This window comes from Haemorhous mexicanus, unplaced genomic scaffold (assembly GCF_027477595.1).
Source record: "Haemorhous mexicanus isolate bHaeMex1 unplaced genomic scaffold, bHaeMex1.pri scaffold_189_ctg1, whole genome shotgun sequence".
Classification (NCBI taxonomy): Eukaryota; Metazoa; Chordata; class Aves; order Passeriformes; family Fringillidae; genus Haemorhous; species Haemorhous mexicanus.
The window spans coordinates 1-13,869 of record NW_026776020.1 but is presented as its reverse complement, the minus strand read 5'-3'; the positions used below and the strand labels follow the sequence as shown (position 1 = coordinate 13,869).

General features: G+C 51.8%; 1 protein-coding gene across 1 annotated transcript in view; it reads right to left on the bottom strand.

Annotated features, from left to right (window-relative positions):
* The window catches only part of LOC132322889 (voltage-dependent calcium channel gamma-8 subunit-like), a gene marked incomplete at its 5' end in the record, with an annotated part of 17,195 nt that extends 3,346 nt beyond the window's left edge, over positions 1-13,849 (bottom strand). Inside the window, 4 exons of the mRNA XM_059837635.1 lie at positions 3,968-4,434; positions 6,201-6,341; positions 10,676-10,759; positions 13,624-13,849. Of these exons, the coding sequence (XP_059693618.1) occupies positions 3,968-4,434; positions 6,201-6,341; positions 10,676-10,759; positions 13,624-13,849 (918 nt within the window). The remainder of the gene's footprint in view (positions 1-3,967; positions 4,435-6,200; positions 6,342-10,675; positions 10,760-13,623) is intronic.
* Positions 13,850-13,869: the final 20 nt, after the last annotated feature.

The following is a 13,869-nucleotide window of genomic DNA, read 5'->3' as shown; positions in this document are numbered from 1 at the left end:
ACTGGTCCAGACTGGTCCAAACTGGTCCAGAAAACTGGGAGGTACTGGTCCAAACTGGGCCAGGGAAACTGGTCCAGACTGGTCCAAACTGGTCCAGAGAACTGGGATTTGTTGGCCCAAACTGGTCCAGGGTAACTGAGGGATACTGGTCCAAACTGGGCCAGATTGCTCCAGAGAACTGGGATTTGTTGGCCCAAACTGGTCCAAACTGGTCCAGGGTAACTGGGGGATACTGGTCCCGTATCAGGCAGTGAACTGGTCTGGACTGGTCCAAACTGGTCCAGGGAAACTGGGAGTTACTGGTCTGGACTGGTCCAGGGAACTGGTCCAGGGAAACTGGGAGTTACTGGTCAAGACTGGTCCAGACTGGTCCAGGGAAACTGGGAGTTACTGGTCAAGACTGGTCCAGACTGGTCCAGGGAAACTGGGAGTTACTGGTCCTGTATCAGGCAGTGAACTGGTCTGGACTGGTCCAAACTGGTCCAGGGAAACTGGGAGTTACTGGTCAAGACTGGTCCAAACTGGTCCAGGGAAACTGAGAGTTACTGGTCCAAACTGGTCCAAACTGGTCCAAACTGGGAGTTACTGGTCCAAACTGGTCCAAACTGGTCCAGGGAACTGGTCCAGGGAGACCGGGAGTTACTGGTCCAAACTGGTCCAAACCAGTCCAGGGAAACTGGGCGTTACTGGTCCAAACTGGTCCAAACTGGTCCAGGGAAACTGGGAGTTACTGGTCCAGACTGGTCCAGACTGGTCCAGGGAAACTGGGAGTTACTGGTCCATACTGGTCCATACTGGTCCGTACTGGTGGGGGCATCCCGGGGGTCCCAGCCCCCCCTTTAAGGCACTGGGACCCCCCGGGGCTTGGGGGGGAGGGGCAAAATGTTGGGGGAATTTTGGGGGATTTTGGGTCATTTTCAGGGGATTTTTGGGTGAATTTTGGGGGATTTTGGGGTCATTTTCAGGGGATTTTGGGGGCGATTTTTGGGTGAATTTTGGGGGGATTTTGGGTCATTTTCAGGTGATTTTGGGGGCGATTTTTGGGTGAATTTTGGGCTGAATTTGGGCGATTTTGGGTCATTTTTGGGGTTGATATTTTTGGGCTGAATTTGGGCGATTTTGGGTCATTTTTGGGTGAATTTTGGGGCTGATTTGGGGTAATTTTGGGTCATTTTTGGGTGATTTTTGGGGCAATTTTGGGTCATTTTTGGGTCATTTTTGGGCTGATTTTGGGTGAATTTTGGGTGATTTTTTGGGTGATTTTTTGAGCTAAATTTAGGTGAATTTTGGGTCATTTTTTGTTGATTTTTTGGGCTGATTTTGGGTCATTTTTGGGTGATTTTTGGGGCAATTTTGGGTCATTTTTGGGGCTGATTTTGGGTGATTTTTGGGGCGATTTTTTTGGCTGAATTTGGGTGATTTTTGGTTGATTTTTTGGGCTGATTTTGGGTGAATTTTGGCTGATTATGGGTGATTTTGTGGGTGATTTTTGGGGCTGAATTTGGGTGATTTTTGGTTGATTTTTTGGGCTGAATTTGGGTGATTTTTGGGTGATTTTTTGGGCTGAATTTGGGAGATTTTTGGGTGATTTTTGGGCTGAGTTTGGATGAATTTTGGGTGATTTTTGGGCTGAATTTGGGTCATTTTTGGGGTGATTTTGGGTGATTTTTGGGGCTGATTTTGGGTGAATTTTGGGCTGATTTTGGGTGATTTTTGGTTGATTTTTTTGGGTGATTTTGGGTCATTTTTTGTTGAAATTTTGGGCTGCTTTTGGGTCATTTTGGGGTGAATTTTGGGCTGATTTTGGGTGAATTTTGGGTGAATTTTGGGCTGATTTTGGGTGATTTTTGTGGTTGATTTTTTGGGCTGATTTTGGGTAAATTTTGGTTGATTTTTTGGGCTGATTTTGAGTCATTTTTGGTTGATTTTTTGGGCTGATTTTGGGTGAATTTTGGGTCATTTTTGGTTGAATTTTGGGCTGATTTGGGTGAATTTTGGGCTGATTTTGGGGCTATTTTGGGTGATTTTTGGGGCTGATTTTGGGCTGATTTTGGATGAATTTTGGGCTGAATTTGGGTCATTTTGGGGTGATTTTTTGGGCTGATTTTGGGTGAATTTTGGGCTGATTTTGGGTCATTTTTGGGTGAATTTTGGGCTGATTTTGGTTCATTTTTGGTTGAATTTTGGGCTGATTTTGGGTGAATTTTGAGCTGATTTTGGGTGATTTTTGGGCTGATTTTGGGTGATTTTTGGGGTGATTTTGGGTGATGTTTGGGGGTGATTTTGGGTGATTTTTGTGCTGATTTTGGGTGATTTTTGGTTGATTTTATGGGTGATTTTGGGTCATTTTGGGGTGAATTTTGGGCTGATTTTGGGTGAATTTTGGGCGATTTGGGGTCATTTTTGGTTGATATTTTGGGCTGATTTTGGTTGAATTTTGGGCTGATTTTGGGTGAATTTTAGGCTGATTTTGGGTCATTTTTGGGGTGATTTTTTGGGCTGATTTTGGGCGATATTGGGTCATTTTTGGGTGATTTTTTTTGGGCTGAATTTGGGCGATTTTGGGTCATTTTTGGTTGAGTTTTTGGGCTGAATTTGGGTGATTTTTGGTTGATTTTTTGGGCTGAATTTGGGTGATTTTTGGGTGATTTTTTGGGCTGAATTTGGGTGATTTTTGGGTGATTTTTTGGGCTGAATTTGGGTGATTTTTGGTTGATTTTTTGGGCTGAATTTGGGTGATTTTTGGGTGATTTTTGGGCTGATTTTGGGTCATTTTGGGGTGATTTTTTGGGCTGATTTTGGGCTGATTTTGGGTCATTTTTGGTTGATATTTTGGGCTGATTTTGGGTGAATTTTGGGCTGATTTTGGGTCATTTTTGGTTGAATTTTGGGCTGCTTTTGGGTCATTTTGGGGTGAATTTTGGGCTGATTTTGGTTCATTTTGGGTGAATTTTGGGCTGATTTTGGGCTGATTTTGGGCTGATTTTTTGGGCTGATTTTGGGTGAATTTTGGGCTGATTTTGGGTCATTTGTGGTTGATTTTTTGGGCTGATTTTGGGTGAATTTTGGGCTGATTTTGGGTGAATTTTGGGTGAATTTTGGGCTGATTTTGGGTCATTTTGGGGTAATTTTTGGGGCTGATTTTGGGTGAATTTTGGGCTGATTTTGGGTGAATTTTGGGTGAATTTTGGGCTGATTTTGGGGTCATTTTTGGTTGATATTTTGGGCTGATTTTGGGTGAATTTTGGGCTGATTTTGGGTGAATTTTGGGTGAATTTTTCGGCTGCTTTTGGGTCATTTTGGGGTGATTTTTTGGGCTGATTTTGGTTGAATTTTGGGCTGATTTTGGGTGATTTGGGGGTGAATTTTGGGCTGATTTGGGGTGAGTTTGGGGTGATTTTTTGTGCTGATTTTGGGTGAATTTTGGGGACATTTTGGGGCGATTTTGGGTGATTTTGGGTGAATTTTGGGCAGATTTTGGGTCATTTTGGGGTGATTTTTTGGGGGGATTTTGGGCTGATTTTGGGTCATTTTCGGTTGATATTTTGTGCTGATTTTGGGTGAAATTTGGGCTGATTTTGGGCTGATTTTGGGTCATTTTTGGGCTGATTTTGGGTGAATTTTGGGTGAATTTTGGGCTGATTTTGGGTCATTTTGGGTGATTTTTTGGGCTGATTTTGGGTGAATTTTGGGCCGATTTTGGCTGATTTGGGGGTGAATTTCGGGCCGATTTTGGGCTGAATCCGGGGGGATTTGGGCTGCCCTAGACCGGGTCGTTTTCCTGTTGAGGGTCCCGGTGCCCCCCCCGGGGGTCTCGGCCCCTCCCCCCGCCCCTCCCCCCCCCCTGCAGCGTCAGGAAGGCCCCGGCGGGTGGGGGAGGGGCGGGGCCGGGCGTGCCGGGCGGGGCCGGAGGGGGGAGGGGCGCGGCTCCCTGGGGTGGGGGAGGGGGCGAGGCGGCCACGCCCACTCCGGGCGGGGGGAGGGGCGCCTCCCCCGCCCCTCCCCCCCTGCTCAGGGTGTACATGGAGATCTCGGGTGGGGGAGGGGAGGACGATTTCCCGCGCTGCGGTGGGGGCGGGGAGGGGTCACGTGACTTGCCGCTGGAGCGCGAGCCCGAGCGCGAGCGGCGGCGCGGGGGGCGTGGCCTGGACAGCGGGGGCGGGGCTTGGCGAGGTAAAAGGGGGGGTGGGGGCGGGGCGGGGGGTGGGGGCGGGGCTTTGCGGTGACGCTCGATGTAGAGGTTGACGGCGAGGACGCCGATGGCCTCGGCCAGGATGAAGGACACGCCCCCAAAGTAGAAGCTCCACCCATAGCTGTAGGGGGAGGGGCGGCGCTCGCCGTCGCGGCGGGGGGGGGAGGGGAGGCCGCCCGCCGACCCCTCCCCCCCCGCGTTGGCCGAGATGTAAACGATGACGCCGATGATGTTGGACAGGCCTGGCGGGGAAGGGGTTAAAAAAAAAATGGGAATTTGGGGGGGTTTCGAGCATGACTGGGGAAATGGAGCTGGAAAATTAATTATTTATTAATTAATTAATTATTATTTTATTCTATTATTCTTAATTATAAAGGGTTAATGGAAGAAATCATTTTGAAAATGAATGGGGAAATTGATTTTTAAATTAATTAATTAATTAATATTTTATTATTATTAATTATAACGAGTTAATGAAAGAAATCATTTTGAAAATGAATGGGAAAATGGATTTTTAAAATATTAATTAATTAATTAATTAATATTTTAATCTATTATTCTTAATTATAAAGGGCTAATGGAAGAAATCATTTTGAAAATGAATGGGAAAATGGATGTTAAAAATTAATTAATTAATTAATTAATATTTTATTATTATTATTTATAAAGGGCTAATGGAAGAAATCATTTTGAAAATGAATGGGGAAATGGATTTTTTAATTAATTAATTATTATATAATATTTTATTTTATTACTCTTAATCATAAAGAGTTAACGGAAGAAATCATTTTAAAAATGATTTGGAAAATGGATTTGAAATAATTAATTAATTAATTAATTAATATTTTAATCTATTAAATAATTATTAAATAATTTATTCTCAATTATAAAGAGTTAATGGAAGAAATAATTTTGAAAATGAATGGGAAAATGGATTTTTAAAATATTAATTAATTAATTAATTAATATTTTATTCTATTATTCTTAATTATAAAGGGCTAATGGAAGAAATCATTTTGAAAATGAATGGGGAAATGCATTAAAAATTAATTAATTAATGAATTAATATTTTATTCTATTATTCTTAATTATAAAGGGCTAATGGAAGAAATCATTTTGAAAATGAATGGGAAAATGGATATTAAAATTATTAACTAATTAATATTCTATTATATTATTAATAATTATAAATACTTTGTGAAATAGTTTTAAAAATAAATGGGAAAATTGCTTTTAACAATTATTAATTAATTACTTAATATTTAATTATATTGTTATTTATAAATAGTTAATGAATTAATTTTTAAAATGCACGGGAATATGGATTTTAAAATTATTAACTAATTAATTAAGAATTATTTTATTATGTAATTCTGAATTAGAAATACTTAATGAAAAAATAATTTAAAAGTGAATGGGCAAATGGATGTTTACAATTATTAATTAATTCATTAATAATTATTTTATTATATTATTATTATATTTCGGGATGGATTTTGGGGATATTTCGGGATGGATTTTGGGGTGAATTTGGGATATTTTGGGATGGATTTGGGGGATTTTGGGGTGGATTTCCAGATGGATTTTTGGGATATTTTGTGATCGATTTTGGGGTGACTTTTGTGGTTTTGGGGATGGATTTTTGGGATATTTTGGGATGGATTTTTGGGGTGAATTTTGGGCTTTTTGGGATGGATTTTTTGATGGATTCTGAGATGGATTTTTGGGATATTTCGGGATGGATTTTGGGGTGAATTTTGGGATATTTTGGGATAGATTTTGGGGTGAATTTTGTGGGGTTTTGGAATGGATTTGGGATGGATTTTTGGGGTGAATTTTGTGGTTTTGGGGATGGATTTTTGGGATATTTTGGGATGGATTTTTGGGATGGATTTTTGTGGTTTTGGGATGGATTTTTGGGGTGAATTTGGGGGTTTTTGGGATGGATTTTTGGATGGATTTCGGGATGGATTTTGGGGTGAATTTGGGGGTTTTTGGCCCCACCTACCGGCGGCCACGAAGAGGATGCCGGCGCCGAGCACGAGGCTGGTCCTGGCGCGCCGCAGCCGCGAGGCCGCCACGCAGAGCCCGCCCAGCAGCAGCAGCACCGCGCTCAGGATCGGGAAGATGCTCGAGGCCCGGACCACGCCTACCGAGACAAACCGGCCAATCAGGGCCCGGCCGGCATCCCCGGCGGCCAATGGGGGTGCTGGGAGAGGGCGGCCAATCGTGGAGCAGGAATGGAAGGTGGTCTGGGAGCTCTGACCAATCAGAGAGCAGAAATGGAAGGCGGTCTGGGAGCTCTGACCAATCAGAGAGCAGAAATGGAAGGCGGTCTGGGAGTTGTGACCAATCAGGGAGCAGCAATGGAAGGCGGTCTGGGAGCTCTGACCAATCAGAGAGCAGAAATGGAAGGCGGTCTGGGAGTTGTGACCAATCAGAGAGCAGCAATGGAGGCAGGTCTGGGAGCTCTGACCAATCAGGGAGCAGCAATGAAAGGCGGTCTGGGAGCTCTGACCAATCAGGGAGCAGCAATGGAAGGTGGTCTGGGAGCTCTGACCAATCAGAGAGCAGAAATGGAAGGCGGTCTGGGAGCTTTGACCAATCAGGGAGCAGCAATGGAAGGTGGTCTGGGAGCTCTGACCAATCAGGGAGCAGCAATGGATGGCGGTCTGGGAGCTCTGACCAATCAGGGAGCAGCAATGGAGGCAGGTCTGGGAGTTGTGACCAATCAGGGAGCAGCAATGGAAGGCGGTCTGGGAGCTCTGACCAATCAGGGAGCAGCAATGGAAGGCGGTCTGGGAGCTCTGACCAATCAGGGAGCAGCATTGGAAAGGGATCTGGGAGCTCTGACCAATCAGGGAGCAGCAATGGAGGCGGGTCTGGGAGCTCTGACCAATCAGGGAGCAGCAATGGAGGAGGATTTGGTCGCGGAGTTGTGACCAATCAGAGCACAGTGTTGGACAGGGATCTGGGAGTTGTAACCAATCAGAACCCAGCAATGGAGGGGGACCTGGGAGCTCTGACCAATCAGGGAGCAGCGTTGGAAAGGGATCTGGGAGTTCTGACCAATCAGAGCGCAGCAACAGAGGGGGATCTGGATTGGGAGTTCTGACCAATCAGCGAGCAGCATTTGAGGGAGGGCTGGGATTTCTGACCAATCAGAAGCCAGCAATGGAGGTCAGTCTGGGAGTTGTAACCAATCAGAGCCCAGCATTGGAAATAGTTCTGGGAGTTCCGGCCAATCAGGTGCTGGGATCTGTTATCTCCAGCCAATGAGAGCTCAGGGAGTTTGGACCAATCAGGGAGTGGCGCTGCAAAGGGGATCCGGGCACTCCAGCCAATCAGGAATCGCCGTTGGAGGGGGAGCTGCTCTGTCTGACCAATCAGAGCCCGGAAGGGAAGGGGGATCTGTTATCTCCAGCCAATGGGAGCGCAGGAATCACTGCGACCAATCAGAGCTCTCCGTTAGAGGGGGGTTCTGTTATCTCCGGCCAATCAGAGAGCCAGGCGACGTTGCCATGGCGACGCGAGGCTGGGTACCAGGCTGTCACCATGGCAACGGCAGCGGCATCGCTGGGAAGGTTGCCAGGGCGGCCGCGGGGTCGTTGCCATGGCAACGGCAGGGCCGGGGGGATGCCGAGAGCGTCGCCATGGCAACGGCAGCAGCATCGCTGGGAAGGTTGCCAGGGCGACCGCGGGGTCGTTGCCATGGCAACGGGAATGCCAGGAGGATGCCGGGAGCGTCGCCATGGCAACGGCAGGGCCAGGAGGATGCCAGGAGCGTCGCCATGGCAACGGCAGGGCCGGGAGGATGCCGGGAGCGTCGCCATGGCAACGGGAATGCCAGGGGGATGCCGGGAGCGTCGCCATGGCAACAGCAGCAGCAGCGCTGGCACGGTTGCCATGGGAACGCACAGCTGGGCACCACGCTGTCGCCATAGCGACGGGAGGATGCCGGGAGCGTTGCCATGGCAACGGAAGCCAGGGTTTGGTTCCCACAGTGACAGTGACACGGTTGCCATGGTAACTCACGCAGCAGGTCCTGGTGACACTGAGGTGACAGTGACAGGGTTGCCATGGTGACAGTGACACGGTTGCCATGGTGACACTGAGGTGACAATGACGGTTGCCATGGTGACACTGAGGTGACAGTGACATGGTTGCCATGGTAACTCACGCAGCAGGTACTGGTGACAGTGACACGGTTGCCATGGTGACACTGAGGTGACAATGACGGTTGCCATGGTGACACTGAGGTGACAATGACGGTTGCCATGGTAACTCACGCAGCAGGTACTGGTGACACTGAGGTGACAGTGACACGGTTGCCATGGTGACACTGAGGTGACAGTGACACGGTTGCCATGGTAACTCACGCAGCAGGTACTGGTGACAGTGACATGGTTGCCATGGTGACACTGAGGTGACAGTGACACGGTTGCCATGGTGACAATGACGGTTGCCATGGTAACTCACGCAGCAGGTACTGGTGACAATGAGGTGACAGTGACACGGTTGCCATGGTGACAGTGAGACAGTTGCCATGGTGACAATGATGGTTGCCATGGTAAGTCACGCAGCAGGTACTGGTGACACTGAGGTGACAATGACACGGTTGCCATGGTAACTCACGCAGCAGGTACTGGTGGCAGTGACACGGTTGCCATGGTGACACTGAGGTGACAGTGACACGGTTGCCATGGTGACAGTGACGGTTGCCATGGTGACACTGAGGTGACAATGACACGGTTGCCATGGTAACTCACGCAGCAGGTACTGGTGACAATGACACGGTTGCCATGGTGACAGTGACACGGTTGCCATAGTAACTCAGGCAGCAGGTACTGGTGACACTGAGGTGACAGTGACACGGTTGCCATGGTGACAATGACGGTTGCCATGGTAACTCACGCAGCAGGTACTGGTGACACTGAGGTGACAGCGACACGGTTGCCATGGTGACAATGACGGTTGCCATGGTGACAATGACACGGTTGCCATGGTAACTCACGCAGCAGGTACTGGTGACAGTGACACGGTTGCCATGGTGACAATGAGGTGACAATGACGGTTGCCATGGTAACTCACGCAGCAGGCACTGGTGACAGTGACACGGTTGCCATGGTGACAGTGACACGGTTGCCATGGTGACACTGTGGTGACAATGACGGTTGCCATGGTAACTTGCGCAGCAGGTACTGGTGACACTGAGGTGACAGTGACACAGTTGCCATGGTGACACTGAGGTGACAATGACGGTTGCCATGGTAACTCACGCAGCAGGTACTGGTGACACTGAGGTGACAATGACACGGTTGCCATGGTGACAATGACACGGTTGCCATGGTAACTCACGCAGCAGGTACTGGTGACACTGAGGTGACAGTGACACGGTTGCCATGGTGACAATGACGGTTGCCATGGTAACTCACGCAGAAGGTACTGGTGACACTGAGGTGACAGTGACACGGTTGCCATGGTGACAATGACACGGTTGCCATGGTAACTCACGCAGCAGGCACTGGTGACAGTGACACGGTTGCCATGGTGACAATGAGGTGACAATGACGGTTGCCATGGTAACTCACGCAGCAGGCACTGGTGACAGTGACACGGTTGCCATGGTGACAGTGACACGGTTGCCATGGTAACTCACGCAGCAGGCACTGGTGACAGTGACACGGTTGCCATGGTGACAGTGACACGGTTGCCATGGTGACAGTGATACGGTTGCCATGGTAACTCACGCAGCAGGTACTGGTGACACTGAGGTGACAGTGACACGGTTGCCATGGTGACAATGACACGGTTGCCATGGTAACTCACGCAGCAGGTACTGGTGACACTGAGGTGACAGTGACACGGTTGCCATGGTGACACTGAGGTGACAATGACGGTTGCCATGGTAACTCACGCAGCAGGTACTGGTGACACTGAGGTGACAGTGACACGGTTGCCATGGTGACAATGACACGGTTGCCATGGTGACACTGAGGTGACAATGACGGTTGCCATGGTAACTCACGCAGCAGGTACTGGTGACACTGAGGTGACAGTGACACGGTTGCCATGGTAACTGGTGACACTGAGGTGACAATGACACGGTTGCCATGGTGACACTGAGGTGACAGTGACACGGTTGCCATGGTAACTCACGCAGCAGGTACTGGTGACACTGAGGTGACAGTGACACGGTTGCCATGGTGACAGTGACACGGTTGCCATGGTAACTCACGCAGCAGGTACTGGTGACAGTGACACAGTTGCCATGGTGACAGTGACACGGTTGCCATGGTGACAATGACGGTTGCCATGGTAACTCACGCAGCAGGTACTGGTGACACTGAGGTGACAGTGACACGGTTGCCATGGTGACAGTGACGGTTGCCATGGTAACTCACGCAGCAGGTACTGGTGACACTGAGGTGACAGTGACACGGTTGCCATGGTGACAATGACACGGTTGCCATGGTAACTCACGCAGCAGGTACTCGGCGCTGTCGTGGTCGTACTCCAGGTCCTCGGGGAAGTGATTGATGCGCAGGCACAGCCCCCGCTTCAGCCCTGGGGACAGTGGGGACATTTGGGGACATCGAGGACATTGGGGACATTGGGGGTGTTGGGGACATTGGGGACATTGGGGACATTGGGGGCGTTGGGGGCATTGGGGACATTGGGGACATTGGGGGCATTGGGGACATTGGGGACATTGGGGACATTGTGGGGTTTGGGGACACTGGGGACATCACTGGGACATTGCCACCAACACCCACAAACAACGTCCCCAATGTCCCCAGCTCCATCCCAGGTGCCACCAACCCTCCTGAACCATGTCCCCAATGTCCCCAGTGATGTCCTGGATGCCACCAACCCCATCCCAGGTGCCACCAACCCTCCCGAACCCTGTCCCCAATGTCCCCAATGATGTCCTAGATGCCACCAACCCCATCCCAGGTGCCACCAACCCCCCTGAACCATGTCCCCAGTGTCCCCAGTGTGATTCCAGGTGCCACCAACCCCTCTGAGCCATGTCCCCAATGTCCCCAGTGATGTCCTAGGTGCCACCAACCCCATCCCAGGTGCCACCAACCCTCCCAAACCGTGTCCCCAGTGTCCCCAACCCCATCCCAGATGCCACCAACCCCCCTGAACCGTGTCCCCAGTGTCCCCAGTGTGATTCCAGGTGCCACCAACCCTCCCAAACCATGTCCCCAATGTCCCCAATGATGTCCTAGATGCCACCAACGTCCTCCCAGGTGCCACCAACCCCCCTGAACTGTGTCCCCAGTGCCACCAACCCCATCCCAGGTGCCACCAAGCCTCCTGAACTATGTCCCCAGTGTCCCCAGTGATGTCCTAGATGCCACCAACCCCATCTCAGGTGTCCCCAACCCTCCCGAACCCTGTCCCCAATGTCCCCAATGATGTCCCAAGTGCCACCAAGCCCCTGCCAGGTGTCCCCAGGTGTCCCCAGGTGTCCCCAGGTGTCACCTTCGAGGCAGCAGACCCTCCAGAGGCCCGAGTGGGTGAGCCCCCCGTGCGCCATGGCCGTGCCCGCCGCTGTCCCCAGGGCGGTGGCGTTGGTGGCGTTGCAGACGCGGGCGCGCGCGTACAGCCAGTAGTCGGTGCCGATGGCCCCGAGTGTCCCCAAAGTGTCCCCAAAGCGTCCCCAGCGCCAGCAACGCCACCAACGGAGCCACCAACGTCCCGCCAATGTCCCCGGTGGTGTCACCAATGTCCTCAGTGGTGTCACCAATGTCCTCAGCCGTGTCAGATGTGTCCCCAACAGTGTCACCAATGTCCTCAATGATGCCCCAGTGTCCCCAGAGTGATTCCAGGTGCCACCAACCCCTCTGAGCCGTGTCCTCAATGTCCCCAGTAATGTCCTAGATGCCACCAACCCCATCCCCAGTGCCACCAACCCCCCTGAACCGTGTCCCCCGTGTCCCCAGCTCCATCCCAGGTGCCACCAACCCCTCTGAGCCATGTCCCCAATGTCCCCAATGATGTCCTAGATGCCACCAACCCCATCCCAGGTGCCACCAACGCCCCTGAACCATGTCCCCAGTGTCTCCAATGATGTCCTAGATGCCACCAACCCCATCCCAGGTGCCACCAACCCCCTTAAACCCTGTCCCCAATGTCCCCAGCTCCATCCCAGATGCCACCAACCCTCCTGAACCGTGTCCCCAATGTCCCCAATGATGTCCTGGATGCCACCAAGCTCATCCCAGGTACCACCAACCCCCCTGAACTGTGTCCGCAATGTCCCCAATGATGTCCTAGATGCCACCAACCCCATCCCAGGTGCCACCAACGCCCCTGAACTGTGTCCCCAGTGCCACCAACCCCATCCCAGGTGCCACCAACCCTCCCAAACCGTGTCTCCAATGTCCCCAATGATGTCCTAGATGCCACCAACCCCCCTGAACCATGTCCCCAGTGTCCCCAGCTCCATCCCAGGTGCCACCAACCCCTCTGAGCCATGTCCCCAGTGTCCCCAGTGATGTCCCAAGTGCCACCAAGCCCCTGCCAGGTGTCCCCAGGTGTCCCCAGGTGTCACCTTCGAGGCAGCAGACCCTCCAGAGGCCCGAGTGGGTGAGCCCGCCGTGCGCCATGGCCGTGCCCGCCGCTGTCCCCAGGGCGGTGGCGTTGGTGGCGTTGCAGACGCGGGCGCGCGCGTACAGCCAGTAGTCGGTGCCGATGGCCCCGAGTGTCCCCAAAAAGTGTCCCCAAAGTGTCCCCAGCGCCAGCAACGCCACCAACGGAGCCACCAACGTCCCGCCAATGTCCCCGGTGGTGTCACCAGTGTCCTCAGTGGTGTCACCAATGTCCTCAGCCGTGTCAGATGTGTCCCCAACAGTGTCACCAGTGTCCTCAGTGGTGTCACCAATGTCCCCAGTGTGATTCCAGGTGCCACCAACCCCTCTGAGCCATGTCCCCAATGTCCCCAGTAATGTCCCCAGTGCCACCAACCCCATCCCCGGTGCCACCAACCCCCCTGAACTGTGTCCCCAGTGTCCCCAGTGTGATTCCAGGTGCCACCAACCCTCCCAAACCCTGTCCCCAATGTCCCCAATGATGTCCTAGATCCACCAACCCCATTCCAGGTGCCACCAACCCTCCTGAACTGTGTCCCCAGTGCCACCAACCCCATCCCAGGTGCCACCAACCCCCCTGAACCATGTCCCCAATGTCCCCAGTGTGATTCCAGGTGCCACCAACCCTCCCAAACCCTGTCCCCAGTGTCTCCAATGATGTCCTAGATGCCACCAACCCCATCCCAGGTGCCACCAACGCCCCTGAACCCCATCCCAGGTGTCCCCAACCCTCCCAAACCATGTCCCCAATGTCCCCAATGATGTCCCAAGTGCCACCAAGCCCCTGCCAGGTGTCCCCAGGTGTCCCCAGGTGTCCCCAGGTGTCACCTTCGAGGCAGCAGACCCTCCAGAGGCCCGAGTGGGTGAGCCCCCCGTGCGCCATGGCCGTGCCCGCCGCTGTCCCCAGGGCGGTGGCGTTGGTGGCGTTGCAGACGCGGGCGCGCGCGTACAGCCAGTAGTCGGTGCCGATGGCGATGGCCATGAGGCCGAAGGCCGCGAAGGCGCCCACGGCCGTCAGCAGCACCTGCACCCCCCGCTCGCACCACAGCGCCCCTCCCCCACCGCCCGCCCCTC